Genomic DNA, 24,751 nt, shown 5'->3' with positions numbered 1-24,751 from the left:
TTGCAAATAACACCACTAAACAGTAATTATCAATGTGTTATATAATTTCAGCTTTACTTTTCTGTACTTATTGTGAAACATTTGTAATGTTTTCTAAACATAAAAGTTCTAAGCACAAGAAAAGTGTGATATGTTTGTCCAAGGTTGTACTATTACAATCTCACAGCATAGAGTTCTTACTAAGATACAGTAACAATGATTTTCAGTTTCTGACAAATGCAACGTATCTTAAGACTCTCTTAGCACCTTGAAACCTTTAATAAAAATCTATAGATGTACAAATCTATAGATATAAACACTGAAGACTGTGAAAGATGTATTTTAGGATTACACAAGTAACCCATTTCTAAAACTGAAGCAGAGAGAAGTTTCCACTCCCTGCTCAGGGAGCTCAGGGAGATTTTTGCCAAAATTGTTCAAGGATAAATGCGTCATTTTCCAACACTACATGTGCCTGGTTTGTGTTTATCTCTTTGGGAAGGAAAACGCCGTTCTGAAGCACAATTAGTGTGAGATCAAGCTTACAAAAGAAGGGGGATGTGAGGGAGTGTTTGTGTCAGCGCATAAGCCAGACATGTGTTCGCTCTCCAAACAGTGTTTAGCTGCCACACTAAAACCAGCTCAGCCAGTCTTTAGCCACACACACACACACCTGGCTAGACACAACAATGTCTGTCTGACTCAGTACTTGTGTTTATGTTTCTGGGAAAAAAATCAATTCCACAGTAACGGACAACGATAATGAACTGAAAGCGCATCCATTTGTAGTCTGGGTTTTGTTAATGTGTACAGAAAACGGCTCCAAACTGAATGGTGACAGACTTACTGTACACAAACATCAATAGTTTGAGTTTAAAGTGTCAGTAAATTCTGAGTGAAAGCTGTTTTCACTCAGCCTGCATAAACATAGCCACTCTGGAAGTTTTAATGCATAGTTTTGCAGCACAAATGATTACGAGATGTGGACATGATCCATGTGTAATGACAACTCCACCTGAAACGATCATAAAACCTGCAAGTGTGAGTCTTTTTTTCTTGCATTTTTAGTGAGATGCACAATAGCAGAAAGTTTAGCAAAACCAAAACAAGAACACTTAAATTTCAAACTATAACCAGGGGAAAATAAAGTGTTTTTATGGTAACAATTAGTATATAAAAGGTAAATGATCTAGCTTTGACTCACCACGGAAACCAGACCACCAAAAAAACAAAAACCTCATGGGAAAAAAATCATAGCATCCTTTCTTCTAACACAGACTTGAGGCAAATAAAACATTAAATATTCATCAGCAAGTGTCAACAAGTTTGGGTGGCTTTGTGTTCTGCTGTGTGAACACAACAGCAGGGTGGAAAGAAATCAGCAATGATTTCACATAAACAACTGCTGCTATTTCTCATTCCATCTGAATTCCATAATTTTACAAAGAAAAGATTATTTACAAGTGAAAATCGTTGAAGACTGCCATCAGGCCTTCCAGAAGTGGAAATTTCAGCAAATTCAGACTTTGCAGTGTTGAGAAAAAAAGTGTTAAGGTCTGTGACAACTGGATCGGTAAAGAATAAGTATGGCTTGTATGAAAGGGTGACGGAGAACGGCTCTACTCTTTAAAAATAACATGACAGCATGATTTAGGCCTGCAAAGTTTCATCTGACTGAACCACAGGTTGCTGGGATAGATGAGGCAATGTGAGGATGTTTGACCATAAGTACAATGTTTGGAGAAAATCTGAAGCAGCACATCAGCAGAAAGACCTCGTCACGGGGGCGGAGGAATGTTACTGTGGGTTAAATTTGTTTTGCAGCCACAGGACCTGGGAACCTTGCAGATTCTTGAGTCTACTATGAACTTCTCTATGTAGATGAGCAGTCGTCGGTTCAACGACCCATTTGGCCCAGACTGTTCCATCCATGATCCCAAACACAGTAGCAAATTTAAAACTAGAACATTTCTGATGAAATGTTAAAAATGGTGGCCAAAATGTGCGTGTCGGTCGGATCCAAGTCATGGATTCTAATGCTGAAAATGAGCTAAAATGTTATGGTTAGCGTAAATGCTGTCACTCGCATGTGGATTAGTGATTACTAGGTGAATGTCTAAACTCAGTATGCAAGCATTAGTATATAAATTCAGCTAAAATGCTAAGGCTAACTTAGCATTTTACTAACATGTGGACTTACAGTACATTTAGTATGCTAAATGTAGCCAGTATATCCAAAAATGGCTAAAATGCTTCTTTTTTTTTTTAGCTTAATTCCAACATTAGCATAAGGGTTGTCACTGTCTTATAGAGCAGCTAGCATGTAAGCACTACCAGTAGAATAAGGGTTATCACTAGCATGTTGACTAACATTAAATTACTCCATTCAGTGTGCAAATATTGGTGGATAAGCTAAAATTAGCTAAAATGCTAAAACAGCTGAAAAAACATTCAGTTTTAATGGTCCAGTTGTCAGCCTGATTCATAAAATGTTGCAGTTGGAAGATGAAGAATCCAGAAAGACTTGAAGTGCTAAGAAACAACTGCATTTTGGCTTGTTGCCTTCATCATATTTATGACCAGGATGAAGTTAACAAGCCAAAACAAGTTGGTCTAGTTTACTGGAGTCTTTACCGTACCAGATTACTGACTCTCTGTGCACCTGAGGAGTCGGTGAACTTGTGCCAGAAACATTTTGGATTTGTTGCTGTGCAGCAAATGTCTGCAAAAAACAAAGAAAATTCACTGTGAAGAGTGGTGGGTCAGAATCCCTCTAAAGTCCAATAGGACATAACGACCTCAAGTTATTGTTGCTGGTCGTTCAAAACACAATTCACCACAATTCGCTGCTTAGGCAACATAGAATTGTGGTAAACAGAGCAAAAGCACCTTGATTTCTTTATTAAGCTTTAGAATATAAATGCTTAAATCTTTGAGGATTACATTGATTTAAATCCTCCAGGAACACCTCCACTGGATTTTCTTTCTGTGGACTGACAGCTTGAGAACCTTCTTTTTATCATTTAGACGCTGTTATGCAAGAGGGATCACCTGCTTAGTGGAAAACACTGAAACATTAAAAACACCTGGCACTGAAAAGGTCCTTTCTCTCACAAAGACTAGGCTCAAATAAGCCCTGATCCTTACTACATCCTCCACATGATTCAACTCGCCTTTGCTTTGTGTGTGTGTGAGAGAGGCAAAGATAAACTCCAGTTCAGACAAAACAAATATGTGCAGAAACCCAAACACGGCTGTAACAAAGCCACTGGAAAGACATGTTGCAAGGAAAAGGAAGGACTGAAATAACCAAGGAAAGTACTTAACGGGAAGAATATTTTCGGGTGCATTTGAAGTGGATTACATGTCAAAAATGGTGCAGGAACTGGTTGAATATTTTAAATATAAAACATGTAGTAAGCACATTCCTGGATATTTTATTATTTCATATATTTATGTAAGGGATTAGAGCTTTCCTCTCCAAGTTTGCCAAAATAATTCTGCAACAGGATTATACTATAGTCTTCACATAGGAGTGATGAAGTCTAAATAGAGCGATGGAATGGAAACAAGGTGGGGAAATGTCCCTCAGCTTCAAAAACAATACAAAACACACCAATATTTGAAAGGCATTAGAAGGTTTTTGGACAAAATGAGAGAAGAACCACGGATCTGTTTTAGTCAAGATACTTTAGATCTTAGTTTTCAGGAACCAGACAGATGTTGGGAGATTAAAAACAATCTCATGGAGAGGGTGAGGTGTAAAAAAAACTGACACCAAAGCTGGATCAGACACCTGCATCCAAACACGGAGGCTGTTTTCTCCCTGTTTGCACTTGGATGAAAGTTCAGGGATATTGGAGGGAAACTAGTCACTTTAAGTCAAATGAATGAAGGAGATAAAAAAGCCAAAGCTTCCCTGAACTCTGTCAACGCTAATATTTGCAGCATTTCTGAGCAGTAATAACATAAGATACAAAAACATTTATAGATTAGCATCTTCTAGAAATCTTGTTGAATCAAATTTATTATTTTAGAAAGTTCAAAATGATTTAATATGGAGGTTTAGATATCAAGAGTATTTAAAATGTTTTCTGTCTCCAAACCCTGGACTGCAGGGTTTGAGGTAAATATCTGTGTTTTTTACTTTACTTTACAGCAGTTTACCAGCTACCTGGCAAAAGTTCAAAATAATCATTCTAAGCATTTAATGTATTAGAACATAAAAGTCATTTAAAGAACTAAATTAATATGTCATTGCAGCAGCTAGCTAACATTACGTTTTGTACCTGCAACAGTCATATTGGGTTTTAAGGTTGAGTATAAATGGAAACCTTCAACTTTCCAAGTTGAAACGATGACTTAAGAGGGTGAGTGAGGTAAAGTTCAAAGTTGGACAACAAATGCAATATACTATTACTCCTCCACCAAAAAGCACTTAAAAAGTCCTGAGTTTATGTCTGAATGGTGACTGTGCTGCTGTTTCTCTAAAAAAAATGTTGTAAAGTTTTATCTTGTTTACCAAGAAGAATGCAATAAACACTTTTATTACCAGCTGTATTTAAATACAAATTAATTATCCACGTACAAACAGCAGACGTGTTCTTTAAACAGTCAGTAAAAAAAAGCAAACCTTGAAGTCTTCCAACAAAAAAAGACCATGGAGTTTGAGGGCGTCATTAGATGTGACTCATTTAACAAGGAAACCGAGAAAAGCTTGTTTTGGTTAAAGTCCCATAAACTGTTCTGGACTAGTTAAGAAAATCCTATAAAACAATTTCCTTCTGGCAGTCGCTCTAGTCAATGGTGGTTAGGTTAGTTTAGCTAAACAATTACTTACAAATGAATAACTACTGCTTTAAAATACAGACATCCATTAAGTAGAAGCTATTTTTGCAGTATTTGGTTACATAGACACTTCCAGATTGTGTTTTCAATAATTCAGTCAATATTTGGATTAGAATATAGTTTGGACTGAATAGAACCGTTCCATTTTTAATGGCAGCAAGCGGTGTAGTTGCTCTAAGAACCACAAGAGGGCAGGGTATTTTTTTTTAAGAGACCGTATTTCCCAACATGCAACAAACAACTCGTGGGGTCATAGTTGGGAAGATATTCTGGAAGCAAAACGCAGTGTGTGTGTGTGTCTTTGTGCTTTCCGTCTAGACGCACTGTAATCTACTCTGTGTGTGTCTGCTTTTGTGTTTGTGACACTTTGAGGAGGAGGAGGGTGGGGGGTTGTTGTTCCTGAGGTGGAGCTTGGTTTGTATCAGGCATTATAACAACTTTGGGTTGCATACTTGTGTCTGAGGGAGTGAATATTTGAATATGCAATGATAATTAGTAGTAATTTAAACAAAAAGGGAGGAGTCAGAGCATCATTTGTGCGTGTTTGGCTGGAGATGCAAAGATGTGGTCCCAGCTGTTTCCTGTGAGCCAGAGGGCAGAGCGAGGCAGACAAAGTCCTTTGTGTGTGTTGGTGTGTGTGTGTAGGGGTCAAGCCCATGGTCATGAGCGTCTGTGACGTGAGTGTGTGGGGGGTAGTCAGAGTGAATGTGCGTGTTTCCCAGACTGAAGTGTCCATTGTCTGGACTCGGTCTCACAGTCAGAACCAGCTGACTGCTCAAGGCTTTGGCTCAAATATCCCAGAGCGGACTGGGACGGAGTCTCAGAGATGTTCAAGCTGATGAACCGTCAAAAAAAATTAAAAATGAAGAGCATTGAAACGTTATTGCAACATATTCACATTTACCATCAACACATAGAGAGAAAACTGATAAAATGACCCAAATGTGATTAAATGAGTAACAACTTTATTTAGCCAACTCACTATTATTTAGTTAAATCAAAGCTTTATTTTGACACAGTTTAATTTAGTTTTTTATTTAATAAAAACCTAATTCTGTCATGGACGCATTAACAGTTTGTTTAATCTGATATATTTGCTGTTTGTGTCTAAAATTGCCAACAGCTTCTAGTCTAAACACGAATCTGTAACAGACATATTTGAGGAGTCTGTGCTACTGACACAATGAAAGCTGAATGTTACCCTCCTCCCATCCTTTTACTGACCTGACCCCTGACCTTTGCCCTCCCAGACACCCAGACTGTCTCACTTCACCCCCGTTCTGCAGATGCACAACAACATTGGTTTCATATGCAAAAAAGCAGACCCATCATCACAATAAGCATTTGCATATGTGGATCTGAATTTCTAATGAAAATAATTTTTTCCATGTTTTAACTGAAATAAATCAGTTCATGTTGTGTTTATCTTATTTCTGAATGCCAGAACTGTGGCAATAGATTCAATATGTTAAATCACATTTCACACAATGCATCCATGCAAGCAGTCTTGCACATCCTAACTTAACTGCAGTGTGCTTTTTTTTCCGGTTTCGAAAACTTTAAGGTCATTTCTTACATCCTTAGATTAAAGACGTGCTCTGAGGAAACGCGGCAGACAAATAACGCCTCTTCAGACTAACCAACAAAAGCTACAGACACTGTAATTTCTTCTTCAAACATAATCAGACGTTAGCATGAGCATTTTGTGCACCAGACAATCTTATGGCGAGTTCGTCAGCGCCAGATTAATTAGCGGAGGATGCTGTAATTTTACCAACACAAACAGACGCATTTAGAAAAGCAGACAGTTGCTTCCCGTTTTTTTTCCCTCTTCTCAGACTAATTAATGTGAAACAAGAGACAATCTTTTCCACGTTGCCACATGACAGTCTGACAGACATTGCCCTTATTTATAGAGCAAGCCTCTTGCTCCTCAGACAGCCTCTGTGTGGATTTATTTACTCTGCGACGCAGACATATAGGGCTGGCTCTGATTTCAGACTAATTAATGGGATGCTGCCGGTCCGGCGGAGTGAAAGGGCCTCAGCTGAGTGCTGTCTCGTATGCAGATCAGATATGAGGGGGCGAAAACGCACATACACCCCCTACCATCTGAAAATAGTGCCAATGAACTTGACCCCTGCACGCACATGCTGCATGCATCTACATATATGCATGATAAGAACGTCCTGATGACTTTTTGGGGGTTCTGTGTGTTTTTTAGCGTCTAGACTGAGAAACAATGAAGAGTCGATAGGCTGGGTGAAGCAGCCAACAGAAAACAAAACCAAGTAACATAGAAAGGAAGGAAAGAAATTACAGATTAAAGACAGTGTAGATTAATCTATCAATGACTCAGTTTTGTGTTGGACCCCTCATATTGCATTAAAAGTTGCAGAATTTACAATTAATTAATCACAGCTAAAAGCATTTTAACCAAACACCATTCATCGACAAATTGAGCAATATTTTCAATTCCAAAAATACTTTTTGCTGCAAAATTATTAACTAAATAGACATATGAACTAAACCAAAAAATATTTTTTGTTTTTATTCTGTTATTTAGGTTCTTCAACTATCAGAATGGTTCAAAGTGCTATTATAGCTGTAGAAGCCTGTGTGAGTCTAACAGGCGCTTAATCCAGATCTCTCATTAATCGAATCTTCCTCGGTCAGAAGGAATAGGGCGACTCCAACGGTGCAGCTCAGAAGTTTATTGATGTTTTGTATGTGAGTGTGTGTGTGTGTGTGTGTGTGTGTGTGAGAACAGACGGACTTTTAACAATACCACTTCAGCATTCAAGTATTTCTTTTTAAGTGATGCTAACATTAGCACTGGGAACATTTCTGCTGCTGCAACATTTTAGCACTGAGCTAATTGGATAGCGTTGATGATAAGCTAACTCCTCTTAGCACAACAATAATGTTTTCCAGCGTCCAATCAGATAATTTTTAAGCCAGAAGAGAAGAGGCTTAGTCGTCCATCACTGTTGTTTGTAGATGTCGCCTGTGCGTCAGATTTAAAGGTGTTCCAGAAACAAAATTCAAAAGTTCCGGGTCTAGATTTTTTGGTATAGAAAAAAATATTCTGTAAAAAAAATTACCACTTGTAAATCTATGTAATTAATTAATCAAAATTAACACACCTTAAATAAAAGCATAACTAAACAGTTTTATCCATGTTTGGTTATCTAATTTGAAAGCATTAATCAATAGTTTAAGGCACTTCTATTTTATTGAGACAAACATTGACTCAGCTAATGAACTGGTCCGTCAGCACTTGCCAGTGTGGATCTGATGAGATAAAGAGGTGGATAGGAAAGGAAAGAATTTAGGAAGCCAGGAAACGAGAAAGCCAGAACAGGAAAAGAAGCAGGATGAGAGTCATCAGGACTCAGTTTTCCGCAATGGGAAAAAACTGCTGCTTATATGCCTTCAAGCAAGGCACTGAACACAGCTACCCCAGCGGCTGAAGAGAATGAGAATATTCCAGAGTCAAGTTTTATTCACAGCTGGAGATCAAAAACAATTAGAAGCCTGGCTGACTTTCTGCAGACACATTACTTCTTCAGAGACAAATTACAGCCTTCTTATCGTCCTCAAGGATTAAATTAATCTCTGGGATGATGCCAGATGTCATTCACAGCATAAGAAAAAAAACAAAACAAAAGGGAGAATTTGATCTATGCAAGTTTCAGGAAACAAAACTAAATTATTGTCTATTCTTTCCTGCAAAGACTGCGGAAATGCAGCATCAAACGGTCTGATACTGTCTTCTGCACTCACAGGAGAAACTAACACATGTGCCTGCTTGCTCTCACACAGCGCATGAGAAAGCCAGACAGTAAAGTTTGCATAATAAGTCCAGGAGAGCCGCCAGAGCAGACTCGATGATTTAATTTCCATGATTCACTGAGTTCCAGCAAAAAAGACAGAAGAGCAGAAAGAGAAATCAATGGGAAGTAAAGTCAGAAAAGCGGAAAAAGGAGCACCCAGAATTTGTTGGTCGTTTGACAAATATTAACGTTAAAACATTTAAATCATAGTTTCCAACAGGATTTATCTAAACCCAAAGGTCATACCATTAGAATTATAAGGAGACAAGACATATCATCCCAAAAACTGATAAAATCAACTTCTTACTTACGGGTAAATACTTCTTACTGTTCTGTTTTTCTTTAAGCACTTTGTTTAAGTAAAATGACAACATTGTGATTATATCAGCGAAAAGATCCCCTCTGTGTGACAATCAAAGTTGCAGTGGCGGAATTACAAGCCAGTTGCATCAAGTTTTGCAATACAAATGGAGTGCCAGCATAGGAATGAAGAAGCATCATCTCTGTCACATGGTAGCTGCAACTCAGACAGGATGTGGAGGGGGACTCATGACAAACGGAATCACACAGCAACAATTGACGAATAAAGACGGTCAAATGCCACAGCAGCTCCTTTTGGAGAAGTGAAAGCTGTCCATTTTTAAAGTGTCTCCTGGCAAACGAAGCTTCACAGTCATTCTGTGATGTCGTGAGAGACAAAACAAAGATAAAAGGTTTAGAAAGTAAAATCTACAAAAGATTTTTGAATGTCAATCTCCAATAATAAAGGATGCATTCGAATCTGGATGAATAAATTCCAACAAGTTTGTCTTAATATGCTTACTTTGTTCCTGCGGCACAAGAAAGAACATCTATTACAATTACTTTGAAACATTATATGCATCTTCTCATGCTATCTTTCACAGAGGATTATTAAAAATAATCAAGGCTAAGATATCCAATTTCTACTGCACAGATATAGGGTTTACTTCAGTAATAATATCTTAGGTTTTTTTGAGTTATTTTTGTTTGATCAGAGGTCAGGAGGTCAACGGATCCAAACAGAAGTTAGGAACACAGAATTAATAAGGTGAAATATTGAATCTGTTGAGAGATGAGTGAAGTGACTTTAAATTTTATCAAACGTAGCGACCAAAAGGTCAGTTGTGGTATGTTCGTCTTGGTCTCCAGGGTGTTTTATTCTGTTCAGCTTTAATTTTTCATTTCCACATGATTTGCACTAAATTATATAAAACATATTGATGTCAACATTATCATTGTACTGTAAATGCAAGCAGTTTTTCTAACTATCATTTATATATTCTGTATGGCAGATTTACCTTGTCAAATTCATTTAAAAACATCTGTGCTTTTAAAAAGATACATCTTGTTTCATGTGTAGATGCATTAAAGTTAATAAAAATAACTGCAGTCTATAATGCAATAAGAAATGCAGACCTCTTATTGCATTTTTTTACTTAAAGGAAGCATACACTATGTTTGAAATATTACATCAGTCTAGTATTTCCATAAACTAAAGTCCATTCATGTATTTACTTGCTTATATGTAACCAGAATTCCCATTTAGTCACAGTTACACTGCAAAAACACAAATGACAATTGCCAAGTATTTTTGTGCACATATCTTAGTATGCTTGAATTAAGTCAAAACTAACTTACAAGCAGAAGCTTATTTGGTTATTTTTGGTTAATTATTCCTTAATATTGATAATAACATTATTTTTCCCATGTTATAAGTTAACCTGCCAGTGGAACTGATACCATTTTTATCAATATTAAGGAATTATCTACCTAAAACAAGCTCCCTTATCTTGCTAAAAAGTTACTTTTAAGTTAGTTCTGTCTTATTCCAAGTGTTATCGATATTTAAACTAGAAACTAGACCAAGAATACTTGGCAAAATGTTGTGTTTTTTTAGTGTAAAGGCTGCACGCATGCAAGGTTTCATATGTTACATGTTCATGTTACATATAAATTAGGTATAGGCTGAAGTTTGGAGAGGAAGCCTAAAAATGTTTTAGTAACGTGATATAAGCTGAGGTGAAGGAGTTGAACATAAATCTTTATTCATTGCAGCCTTCCTGTCATCAACACGCCAGCAACCCGCCGCTCCACTCTGCGACGTTATGACTCTCTTTCCTCAAATTCGATAACCAAAATAAATCCCTCTACCCTGCAGCTGAACCCACACTCACTCAAACACATGATATGGATAACATTTACGTTGGCTGTGCAGCCGGGCTGCGGATGTGTTGATTTTAGGACATGCAGAGACAAATGTACTGGGAGACGGAGCTACTTGTAGGAAATGATTCTTCAGAGCTGATAACATCAATGACTTCACTGCACAGACACATGGCCAGCCTGTGAGTAATGCTGAGGTCATGTGCTTTGACTCGCCATGTCTGCCGCTTGGAACAGATGTCTTACAACCTAAGCGATCCAAATGAAGGAGGAAAGTTAGACAGCTAATGATAGTGTGCAGTGAGTCAAGGGCTCTGCAGCTCCTCTGGAAGTTTAGGGAGTTTAAATGCTTTTAAATCCAGGTGTTGGATATACAGCAGTTGGAATGCTCTGCTTTAGGACTGAATCTATAGTTTCACTTAACAACTGCTTTCATATTTTTCTTCCATGTGATCTTTGTCAACAGTTCTCCAGATTTTCTGAAGTTTTCTAACATTTCCTCTCCAGCACCTGGCCATTTACTCCTGAACTCAAAAGTTGAACCCGTTGACTCATAACATTTGCACAAAGTGAGTAAGAACTGAACTATGCCAGCACTCACTGTCATCTGAAATCATAAAACTGGCTGGTTTGCTTTTAGATTCCAGGATAATATCGTTTTCATTTGGCCACCTGTGTTTCTTCCTTGTCGCTCATCTGCACACATTCACTTCAGCTGGCGTTTATATCGGAGTGAGGAGGGGTAAAAGTGATAAGCCGCTTTGGGAATGCTGCACTCATTCCTGAAGAACACATGTTATCCATCAGAACGGCTAACTTTATTCACATGTTGACTGTTGAACTCGTACAGTATAAGTTGTCGGGTAAATACTACAACAGGTTTCACCACATTTTCTCGAGATGATAATGATTTTAATTTTCATGTGCTTAGTGATATGTCTGTGCTGTTGGAGTTCTCTGTTGATCGGGTTTTGTGCATAAAGCATAACGAACAACATTTCAGACAAAAAAAATCGGTACGGGTCAAAATTAGAATCGACAGGTCAGGCTTTTTAAAGACTGGTAATCCGCGATGAGTCGGAAAACTATAATCGGTGTGTCTCTATTAGATTGCTTTGGCATGTTGGAGTTTTCCTCAAGGACAAACAAGCATGCAGACTATTGAATGTGACATGTGCAGCCAATCAGAAAGCGAGCTGACAGGAAACACAGAGAGAAATCCAAAATATAGAAGACAAAACTGCCATGACGGACTAAAATGTCCAGTGGACGTGTTTTTTCTCTACTAAAGATAGTCCACAAACTATCGCCATGGCTTCTTCCTTGTCGGCCATGTTTGTTTACCCTGAATTCACCATCTAAATGTTCATGAGTAAATCTGTCAGTGTGTGGTGTGTTGCATTTGCCCATATCAACTCCAACTGAACTATGTAGTCTGCAAAACACAAAGAAAATACCCTAAAATTCCCCAAATATGTGCCTTCCTATGTACAAGCATCCCTTGTAGAGAGGATTGTCAGATGTCAATGCGAACATAGCACTTGCTTTGGTTATATCAGGTTCTTAAAAGCATTGCTGGATCTGGGACCAGTGGGACCAGCGATAGACATTAGCAGAGTGGTTAAAAGCAGCTGAGATTAGTGTGCTTGTCCCTCAAAAATAGACACTAAATTTCTCATTTATCATGTATATTTCTGAGTAACTTCCTTAAGATGGAAGGATTGAGCCTTTAAGACATTTTAAACAACACGTTGGATCACATGTTTGTTCTCAGATGGGAGCTTTCTTCCAGATCTGTTTTCAAGATCTTCTCGGGTCAGACTTTTAGGAAGCCCCTCCTGTTTCTATCCTGTCCCTGCTTTGATCGCCACATCTCATGTGTAAAATGTGGATTAGCCTGTGTTTTACTTGCTCTGCTGTGTCTTTCATCTCTCCTGTCACACTCCAGTTCATGCTGCCCAGTACATCTGCAGCGGCTTAAAAATAATCTTGTTTTTATAATAAAGGCCAGTGCATCATTAGTTTCAGTCTGTCAACTCCTACACGATTTTCAGCTCAGCAGAATGTCTCTTTCGGCTCCTCAGTCTCTCTCTTTTTTACCCGGTTCGTTCTTTCCAAAGTTAGGACGCATTTCTCCCTCACGCTTCTCCAGCCTGCTCTGCTCTCCTTCTTTGGTTTATCCGTTTCCCTCCTTCTGTCCTCCAGACTAAACATCACGTCTGTTTTCAGACAGAGGAATTGCGTGTTTGTGTCTATCTGCATTCTTATCTCGTCTTACTGTTGCAAGTCCAGGCAGCAATCTGATACAAGATTGAAATAGATACACTCTGATGCAGCTTTAGTCCAAAGTCTTTGTGTTTGTGAAGTATACATCCTTTTCATTTTGCACGTAGAAAATCTTACGTGACTCACAGTTAGACAGCTTGGATGAGCATGAAACAAAATGTGTGCTTTTTAAAATTCTTTCACATGAGATCCAAGCAGCAGGAGGGGGGGAGATTATGAGGTTCACAAAACTGAAAACATAATCTACAGCTTCAAGCTAGGGTGGGCAGAAATCTGCACAACAGTTTACAAACTGAAGTAGCAGGAAGCGTGAGCATTTACTTCCAAAGTGCTACACACAGACGCATAATTGTTCATGTATTCGTATCAAACTGTCACTCTATCGATGTCACAGTCCACTGCGTACAACCAGATGATCCAAAGCCTCGTTGAGGAGAGGATGTGCCCTGTAGGCCTGTCAACATAACAAATTTTGCTGGACGATAAATCGCCCTGAGAAATTATTGCAGTAAGCAATAATATTGTCATTTTGAGACCTTTTTCAACTAATATAATGTTGACAATGATATATTAATCCAGGTATTCATACTCAAAACAAAACAAAAAAAACTTGAGTTCTAAAGAATGTTTAACAATGGAACTGGAAAATATTTGAAATATCCAGAATAAAAAACAAAACAATTCTAACTAAAATGGATAATGAAAATATTAAAATATTAATTATTCAGCTTGGGCAGGGAAAACAGGCAAAAGTGGCAGGCAGTGCAAACTAACTACTTTGTACTGGATGTCAAATGTTTGCAGTGTTTTTCAACAATATTAAAGTTTAGTGTCTCTTTAACAACTATACCAACTGGAAATTATTAAGCTCATTTTAATTTATTATGTGATTAATTGATTTATTGCTTATAGTGACAGGCCTCTCTGCATGTGCATATATTTTTCTTTAGTACTACAAAACAACATGCAAACATTCAGATATTGTCTAAAGCAGGCCACACCAAAGAAATGCCCAAACAGTCTCACTTCAGGTGAAGTGTGAGGATTCAACCTTTAACTTATTTTGTATTTTCACGCAGCCGGCTCAGAGGGAAGACTATTATTCATGGCTCACTATTTGTGAATTCACCTATCAGCTGATTTTCTGTGAAATGTGACTAGAAATTATTTGCAGGAAATCCCCCCATTCGCATTTTGGATCTAAAATATTCAAAAGACAATGCAGCTTTGGAAGCTACTTGAAGTGGTTAGTAGTTGGCCAGTAGTTCTGCAGTTATGTTAAGATGGTTTACACTGAGCACGTAAATGCACATGAAGGTATATTTGATATTTGAACATTTAAAAGAGGCAGTTGTGTGGATTATTAGCGATTACCAGGAATCCACTGTAGCTTCCTGCTGCCTCAATTCGACGTGCCGCTGGGCAAGGCATTTAATCACAAGTTGCTTGGTTGTCTCTTTTGTCTGTGATAACCATGCCTGCAAAAAACAGCAACTCCAAAACCTTCAAAACGCTCAAGGGACGGGTCTCAAACAACCCAGAAATACCACCAATTTAATGTCTTTGGAAGCAAAATTAAAGTTACAGTTTCCTTTCAGATCACTCAAATTACTTGTTATTTTGAACATATTGCCCAATAAACCAGGGAGCCCAATGACAACATCTTGTGTCAGAAAGACTTGATTCTGCACACATTTCCATCCTGAAATGGGAACGCAGCCTAATCATTTTGTATTTTAGCCAGTATGCCAAAATTCAGCAAGCACCCACTTGGGACTAATGTCCTGTCAGACAGACTGCATGAGAAATAAATGACGGATGACACCAGCATGAACCCTTCTCACACATGATTGGCTAAACCCATTACTCACAGTGTCTGAAATGTCTTTCCTTCCCATTTTCAAAGTGGAAAGTCTTATAAAAAAAACTTAAATATACCTTCAACCAATCCAGAAGCTTCTAAACAGACTGCAGGTGAAATGAACAGCAATTTTAAAAGTAGGTTTGTTAAAACTGACAGCATGCTTCATCGAGTTATTTGGCATCATATGACTGCAAGAAAAACAGGAAAACTTCAAATAATAAATGACTGCAGTCATATATATATATATATATATATATATATATATAGGTCGCCGAGGAGGTCTGGTTGTCATTCGGGTCATGATTTTCTCTCTCAGGTCTGATTCGCTCAATGGGGCCGTGTATCCCCTGACTGGGTGGGGACTTGTAGTTAAGTCCCCACAGTTCTGACATCCAGGTTCCTCCTTTTTGCCGTAGCATTTGTGTTGTATCTCGTCAATCTCAAGTTGTGATAGCAGTTGCCGTTTGCGGATGTTGGAACACTGAGCTACTAGTTGTTTAGCGCTTAGTGTTGACTGGGGATGTCGAAGTAACCATTCCTTCACCAGTCTTTGCATGTAACCTCTCTGATTAGGGTTACTTGAGTAGTAGCATTCCAACAGATCCACATTTTCATCTCTCGCCCATTTCCGTCTTGTTCCAGTAGCCCATTTGTCATCAAGGTGCTCTGGTCCCCCAACACCTGACGCAGACCTTGTTTGGCCGGGCGACGTCTGAGCCGGCATGTTATGCATTTTTGTGTCTCTCATGGTATGAGGTAGGCAGTAGCTTGAAGGGTCTTGCCTAAGGACCCAGACTGGATTCGAACCCTGCCCTCTCGGGTGATATACTGATGCCTTATCTATTGAGCTATCCAGCCAGCACGAGGAGCCAAACACCAACTCCTCGTAGACCGCACAGTTGCCCGAGACTGCAAAACCCGACACACCAACCTGTGCATGGCTTGGATTGATTACAAGAAAGCCTATGACTCAATGCCGCATACTTGGATAATTGAATGCTTAGAGATGTATAACATCAACAGGACTCTGAGAGCCTTCATTGCAAACTCGATGAAGCTGTGGAAAACCACCCTTGAAGCCAACTGCAAACCACTTGCACAAGTGTCCATCAAATGTGGCATATACCAAGGAGATGCTCTGTCCCCGCTACTGTTCTGCATAGGCCTGAACCCCCTCAGCCAAATTATCAACAAGACTGGCTACGGATACCGACTCAAAAATGGGGCCAACATCAGCCACCTTCTCTACATGGATGACATCAAGCTGTATGCCAAGAGTGAGCGAGACATCGACTCACTGATCCACACCACCAGGATCTACAGCACGGACATTGGGATGTCATTCGGACTAGAGAAGTGTGGTCGGCTGATCACAAAGAGGGGGAAGGTCATCCGCACAGAAGGGGTCTCACTCCCAGAAGGAACAATAGCAGACATAGAGGACAGTTACAAGTACCTAGGTATACCACAAGCAAATGGCAACCTCGATGAGGTCACAAGGAAAGGAGCCACAGCTAAATACCTCCAACGAATAAGGCAAGTCCTGAGAAGCCAGCTCAATGGCAAGAACAAAATCCGAGCAATAAACAGCTATGCCCTGCCAGTAATCAGATACCCTGCTGGAATAATTAGCTGGCCAAAGGAGGAGATAAAAGCCACTGATATTAAGACTAGAAAACTACTAACAATGCATGGAGGATTCCATCCCAAATCCAGCACCCTGAGACTGTACACGAGCCGCAAGGAAGGAGGCAGAGGACTAGTGAGTGTGAGAACCACAGTCCAGGACGAAACAACTAAGATCCATAAATACATCAGGGACAAAGCCCCAACAGACAATGTGTTCAGTGAATATCTCAGACAACAGGGAACGGAGGTTGAGGTGCCAGAGATACCATCATGGCAGGACAAGCCCCTACATGGGATGTACCACCAGCAAATAACCCAAGTGGCTGATATCAGTAAATCCTACCAATGGCTGGAAAAAGCTGGACTCAAGGACAGCACAGAGGCCCTCATCCTGGCCGCCCAGGAACAGGCCCTAAACACCAGAGCAATAGAGGCCCAGATATACCACACCAGACAAGACCCAAGGTGTAGGTTGTGCAAGGAGGCCCCTGAGACAGTCCAGCACATAACAGCAGGGTGCAAGATACTGGCAGGGAAAGCGTACATGGAACGACATAACCAAGTTACAGGCATAGTGTACAGAAACATCTGTGCAGAATATGGACTGGAAACCCCGAGATCAAAGTGGGAAACACCCCCAAAGGTGGCGGAGAACGCCAGAGCTAAGATCCTGTGGGACTTCCAGATCCAGACAGACAAAATGGTAATGGCGAACCAACCAGACATTGTCGTAGTGGACAAACAACAGAGGAAAGCCGTTGTGATAGATGTAGCAATACCAAGCGACTACAACATCAGGAAAAAGGAGCACGAGAAACTAGAGAAATACCAGGGCCTCAGGGAGGAACTGGAGAGGGCCTGGAAGGTGAAGACCACAGTGGTGCCTGTGGTCATCGGGGCCCTCGGGGCAGTCACCCCCAAACTGGACCAATGGCTACAACAGATCCCAGGAACAACATCAGACATCTCAGTCCAGAAATGTGCAATCCTTGGCACAGCCAAGATACTGCGCAGAACCCTCAAGCTCCCAGGCCTCTGGTAGAGGACCCGAGCTCAGAGGATAAGAACCACCCGCGGTGGGTGAGAAGGGAATTTTTTTTTTTTTTTTATATATATATATATATATCAACCATCCAGATTATAAAATAAAAAACTGCTTCAGTTCTACTTTCCATTGCAAGAATTTGGACCTGAAACAGTAAGTCCATAACTCAGCTGTTCAGACTGTAAGAAGATTAATCTGCAAAAATCCCCATCCTCACTTTTGTGACTTTGTATTATTATTTTTCTTTAAAAGCTGCAGAAACATTTTGAGGATCATGTTTCTTTGTTTGCCTTGAGGTACGTACCATAATATGAGTTTAAAATGTAGAAAAGGAGGCTAAGGAAAAGAAAACAAGAGCCCGTTGCTGCAGACAAAACTATAAATCAGCAGAGATGTTACTCAGTTCCAGACCAAACAAGTTATTATGTTATTATTCAGTGAAATATTACTGAATAATATTTCAGTATATTATTCTGCTTTTGTGTCCACAGAGCTGAACCGAGTCTGAGTCAGAACTGTTGGTGACCTCAGGTGGACTCACTAACATAGAAACACACACACACCCCCACACACACACCCCCACACACACACACGCACGCGCACACACACATCCGTCTTTTCATCTACAACATAGCTCAAAGTATCACAAGTGAATTCACAGCCAGCAGTGGGGAATGGACCCCAACGGAGGGTCACAGTATCTTACCGCTTCAAACAAAAAGAAACAAACAAAAATCTCACAGATGTAAACACACGAAAACACACACACGCAGGGATTTCCCGGATACGACCACACACATAACGGCGCGCGCGCGTGCACGCGCAGGCAGACGGCTAGACAGACGTCTGGCTTCACCGGAATGACGAAGCGACGAGCAAACTTCAAACACCCTCCTCTTCTTCTTCTTTTCCACCGGGAAAACACACCTTTTCCTCTGTTTTTATTTTTCCACTTCCAGCGTCCTCAAAGGCGAAATTATGAGAGTTTCGACAAGCTTCATCTCATATCCTGACCATTAAGAGAGAGAAAAGGCAGACTGCAATCTTTTCTGCTTCCTTTTATTATCGGTTTGCCTCTGCAGACATGATAGGAAGCTTGCGACGTTAGTTCAAGTTCAAAATCAACCCTTATGAACCATCTGCAGGGAAAATGGTTCATTAGAGGAGCTTTTAATGATTCCTTGCAGTTTTTATGAGCAGCGCTAAAAGTAAAGTTGACAGGAAGTCGTTAAAAGGTAAAATAAACTGAAAATATTACAGGAGTAAATTCAAAGGCGAAAGTGAATTTCGCGTATTTCTAAAGGAAACGTAAGTCAGGGTAACCTGAGAATGAATGGGGTGTTTCAAACAGAGCCAAAAGTCATATATTCATCATCACAGTCATCAAACACAGCTGAAAACAAAAGGAGTCAGCAGATTTAGAAAAAAGTATAATAAATGTTACTTACTGATTTCCATGTTCTGGATGGAGGTGTAGGGCTTACAGTTGCAAGTACAGGAGACATTGGGGGCGGTGGCGTTTAAAACACCCATCAAGTTCAACATCTAACGCCTCCCAAAAGCAGACATAAATGCTCCAAGAGATGAAGAAATTAAAAGCAGGGGGTGGAGGAGGCTGGAAGAAGGAGAGGAGACCCAAAATAAGACTAAATGACCCCCTGAAATGTCTCCTCTTGTCTCTGCGCTCTCTCCAGACTCCTCTCCTCTCCTTCCTCTCCGGTCCGTCCGTCCTCCCTCCGTCTCGGTTCTCTCCTCCTCCCCTCTCTGCTTTCTCCTCCTCTTCCTCCGAAATCTAACTATCTATCGATTTGAATGTGTCAGTCTTTCGGCGGGCTATGGAAGTGTCTGCTCCCCCGCTAGACGTTGTTCAAATCTACTTGAGTTAGTTTCATTGTCCGCTGGAAATGAAATCAGCGAATCCGTGAGTTCCGCCGAGCGACCGGCGACTAAACCACCGAGGGACTCATGTCTGGTTCTGGCTGCGTCTCTCTCCTCCTCCCCCTCTCTCGTCTCTGGGGATTTCTGTCTCTCCCTCCCTCCTCTCCGTCTATTTTTCTCTCTTTCTCTGTCCGTCTGTCTCTCACGTCCAATTTCCACTGTCCTTGTTGGTGCATCATAAATTCCACAGTGAGAAACTGACAGGGAAAGACAAGTCGAAGATTTATTTCTTTGTCGCCTCGCTTCCCTCCAACCGCCGTAGGGATCACACATCCTTCCAGATTATTTCATTTCTGTATTATTTTAATTATAAGACGCAAAGACTTGGTGCAATGCTGATATTAGACCAAACTAATGTTCAGCAACTGATAATTGATGCTTTAGCTATTCAACTGTAATCACAGTTCATTCTTTAACTTTGATTCAAAGTTATGTAACACAATCAAATGTGCTAAAACGTTATATTTGAATTTTGTAAAATCTGTTTCGGACATCATAGTCTATTCAGGTGTGGCAAGATGCCGTGGAGGGTGAAAAATATGCCAATAAATTGTCATGAAGTGCGGGTGTGAGGTGGTGAGGCAGAGGCAGCGGACCCAGGTATGATGAATTATGATGATTTAATGATGAAAACCAGGCAAAACAACGAACAGCAGGCACATGGAAATACTGACGACGACTAGGCTGGACATTGACGAGGACCCGACGAGGAACAAGGAACACAGGTGGAGTTAAATACACGGGAGGGTAATCACAGAACGAGACACACCTGGGAACAATCAAGGGGAGGACAGGACAACGAAGAGACTCAAGGACACAAAACACTCTAAATGAACACAGAAAACACAGATCCTGACATAAATATTCAGCTTTTTATTAAAAATGATCACACATCGTTGTCTATTTATTAATATGCACATTATTAATGTCAAAATGATTCAGGTGAAGGTAAATGGCAAAAATCAAGCCTTGTTTAGCTTATGAAAGCAAAAAATTTCTATCTGGAAAGAAAGCCACAGAAACCTAATAGTCTCACTTCTGTTGAGTTCAGCTCAACAACAGCAACAACTTCTGGGGACGATTTAGTTCTTTGAATACTTCTTTTAGCATCTTGCCATCTGCTTACAGGGTGAACCTGCTTGGATGACCAGCCCTGAGCATCATGGTGGTTGTTTTGAATGGCCTCCACTTATTTTTCACTTTGTAGAAATCCCTCGTTTCAAGTTCTTTTGAGACCTCTTTGAACCCGAACCAGACTCCAAAGGCCTTCTGAGCACAGTTCTGACAATCTAACCATCTCACTTCAACAACTAAATGTCTGAGGTTTAATGTCTAAATGTCTGAGGTTTAATGTCTAAATGTCTGAGGTTTAAATTGGGCAGCTGTCTTTTAAGTTGCTGACTACTAACGCTGTAAATATGCACTGAAAAAAGAGAATGGACCTCCAACTAAAAAAAAAAATTAGCTAAATTGTTACATGTAATCAAATTAAGTCCACCACTTACTTTATTTACATTTGTTTAATATGACAACTTAATGTATTTACTTGGATAAACTTAGTTTAATTACTTGTAACAAAATATTTTTTTAAAGTTAGATCACCTGTTTTCAGTGTGTATAACTGTGTAAATTAAACCATTTTTAGTGGAAATAAATGTGGTAATATGTATTTTTTAAGAGAAATTCTATTTTGTACAACAGTTCAAAGTCAATTTTTACTTACAATTCATATTAAATGTTTCAATATTTTTAAAATTGACATTAAATGAAAATGATTCAGATTGCTGGTGTGGGTGTAATGGTGTGACTGGGGCGGTTCTGACCGTGTTACAAAGTTCAAATCACGCCAGCCTGGTTTTTTGGACATGACACTTCATCGCACTCCAAAGAGAAACTGTGGGATGTGAGGGATCAAGATGTTTGCATTATGGATCTGCAGCCTGCAATCTTCTGCAAAGGACCAGAACTTCAGAAATGTTTCCAACAGTTCGTTGAGTTCTTCACCATGACTTTCTGCAAATGTTCTAATTCTTCCTGGTATTTTAGGAACTAGTCATATTTCCTTTCTTGATGCTGCTGTTGCTAAGGATCGTTATGTCTGACTTTACTGCCGTCTTTTCCATTAAACCATCGCCGCAATGTTTAGCTGGTTAGCCATTGCCTGTTTATCAGTCTAGATCTGGAAGTCCCAAAGGAAATTGAGGTCATTTTTCTTAGCAATTTCATCCTCATTTAGTGGTTTTCAGGACTAAATACATTAGTCTGCCACTACTTTTATTTCTTCCTCCTAAAAGTCAGGCACATAAAGCTTTGCCTTAGAAAAACCACTGATTGCTATCCATGGTCACTGTGCGCAGGCAGAAAGACAAACCAAAAGGTTGTTTGTTGTAGTATTAAAACTGCATTTTTCTTTGTTTTGTTTTATTTTTATTTTGTGTTGAAACTGCAGCTATTTCAAATTCAGATATAAAAACTTCAGCTTAGTTTAGGAAATGTTTAAAATGCAAGGTTTTTACTTTGTGACGCAGTAGTTTCTGCTGCAGATTCACATCTACGTCATCAGACTTGTGTTTTATGGGGTTTTCACCTCAACATTTCTTCCCATAATGCATCAGTGTAAACCTAATGGTACTCTTTACCAGGCATGCACTGATATTCTGTAAGATTTCCTCTAGCTTAGTTAAGACATTTTCTTTGGAAGACAGTCATAATTTTAACCCTTTTGTTTTACCAAAGTTTATTAGCACAAAAAACCCACTTTCAATAAATTTCTAAATTTTGTTAAATGACTAATTGTCCAGGTGAAATTACACAAATTGCAAACAACCTTTGAGATATTCTTTATACTAAATGTACTTCAGATGTTTTAGATATTACAGCTGTTTCCACAGAGCCAGACAGCGTTAGATCACTTCTATGATTGACAGGCTACTGGGACCAATGAGACCAGACTGTACCAGTATGTTTCATCTGACTCAGCTTCCTAATTAGGTCTGCTGGAGTTTATAGCTGCATGTTAAAGTGGCTTTACAGCCCAGCTGGATGCCCCAAAGCCTTAATTGTGCAGACAGAAAAAGAAAGAAAAAAAAAATCACCAAAAATACTCTGTGCGAATACTGAATGCTCGCTGTGTGGAGGAAAAAAGGAGCAGGCCTGTTATGTGTTACAGTTGGCTGAAAATACCATGGGTGTGTACGCTTTGCAACTAATGATGCAAGTAAAAATTAAACCACGTAAGAGATTACAGCAGTTCTAGAGCAAATTGGCTGATTTTAAAAAACACTAATTATTAAAAAAAAAGATCACTTTGGAAGAATTCAAGTTATATAAACACAGGTTATGGTTGTGCATTGAGAGAATAAACTAGACAATAATTACCGCCGCAAGAATGAAATCCTATTGTCCGCTTATAAAACTAAATAAAGTAAATAAATGATAATGGGTAACCAGTCGACTTAATAATTTGAGAGGATGAAAAGTCGTCTTTGCCGCCCTCTGGTGGACACCCGCGTCATTCCTGCAATCTGAGCACATTTTGTTTTGGCTTTTAGTTATTAAGCTCATAAGTATGACTGGGGTGTAAATCATAGATTCTGGGAGTGTGTTGGGTGTATATTATTTAAAAATGTAAATACCTCCAGGTAAGGTGTTTGTTTAAAAGGGGATTACTAATTTAGAGCAATACACCGGAAAACATGGTAAACATTTAGCTTTAATATCACTTTAAATATTTTTGTGTCTTTCTAAATGCCTTTACTATATGTAAGCAAAGCATGACATGAATTAAAAAGATTGCTTTGATATATAAAATACAGTGTTTTATTGTTAAGTTGGAAACATCATTGACTTTTTGTCCTTGAGTCTAATAACCTGGGTTTTGTCTGTCAGGACTGGTTTGAGCTCCACTAAACTACGATGGACATTTGGGTCAGTTTTAATCTCCCAGTGGAGACCCTGTAAGTCAGTTTCATGATGCTTCTTGTCCTCTTTTGATCTGCCGCAGAGCTTTTTAAAACCTGTTTAACAAATAAAGCCTTCACTGAGCCTTCTAAAGAAGGGTGGAGATGGGTAATGACACGACAGGTTCTCAGCGATACTTATTCCCAGAATGCTAAATGATCAGCCTGCTTCGTCTCACGTCTAATGATTTTAAAACACGACAAAATCATCTGCTGTTGTTGTTTTGCAGATACAGGGAGTTTTGTCTGTGCTAAAGCACTACCAGTGGGTTTGAAAAACTTTCCCCAAAATAATGACTACTCTGTAGAATAAGTTGGAAAGATATTTTTTGCAGAATAGTATAGTTTCAGGAGATATACTGGATGTTTATTTGAAACCTCCTTTGTGAAAAAGTATTTCGATCCTTGTTTTTGTGAGCTGTCACTCATAGATGTTTCAGATAATCAAAATTTTAAAGACAGAAAACAAACAAATAAAAAGGTGAAAGAAAGATTATTTTATTTATTGAGGAGAAAAAAAATTATACAAACCGGACTGGTGAAAATATAACTGACTAAGATTTTAGTCTGAATTGCAACCTTTCATTACTTCTCTTCATTTTTCCTCTGCAATATAATGTTTTTTGTTTAATTATTGTGTTGTAAATTTTTACCATATTCAAGAGGCTTCAGCGTCTTATTCAGACCTGGAGAGACAAGTCTATTAGGGAGTGGCTACATATGTAGGGTTTTGGGGAAATCGTAATCGCGATTTTCCAGAATAACGATGAATTCAACAAGTTGGAATGACACACAACTTTTTATGAGCTGTGCGATGCTGTGAGAGCTCTGGTGGAGCCAGCTGGACGTTGTCCAAAATGAAAAAAACTACAAACCACAAAGAAGATTACTTCCTGTTGTCTTCTTCAGCATTTCTGGCAGTAGTAACATCAGGTTGTTGATCATGTGAATCGTGTGATGCAGAAAAAGTGTTTCCATTGCAGTCTTGCGAAATATATTTACTTTGTCATGGCAGTGAAATCATCTCATCCTAACACAAAAACTTTTTATTGGAAAACATCCGTTTTTTCAACAGCAAAATTATTTTCATAATTTCAAGTTGTGCAATTTTAAGGCTAATGGAAACGTGATGTTTAAAGCCTAATCACAAACACTTAATGCCAACTGTTGCTACCAAGGGTTT

General features: G+C 39.2%; 1 protein-coding gene across 1 annotated transcript in view; it reads right to left on the bottom strand.

Annotated features, from left to right (window-relative positions):
- The window catches only part of pmepa1 (prostate transmembrane protein, androgen induced 1), a 35,110-nt gene extending 15,141 nt beyond the window's left edge, over window positions 1-19,969 (bottom strand). The window contains 1 exon segment of the mRNA XM_032549673.1: window positions 19,120-19,969. Coding sequence (XP_032405564.1) covers window positions 19,120-19,216 — 97 coding nt within the window. The 5' untranslated portion in view covers window positions 19,217-19,969.
- Window positions 19,970-24,751: the final 4,782 nt, after the last annotated feature.

The sequence above is a fragment of the Xiphophorus hellerii genome, chromosome 20 (assembly GCF_003331165.1).
Source record: "Xiphophorus hellerii strain 12219 chromosome 20, Xiphophorus_hellerii-4.1, whole genome shotgun sequence".
NCBI classification, from domain to species: Eukaryota; Metazoa; Chordata; class Actinopteri; order Cyprinodontiformes; family Poeciliidae; genus Xiphophorus; species Xiphophorus hellerii.
This window is presented reverse-complemented; position numbering and strand designations above follow the sequence as displayed.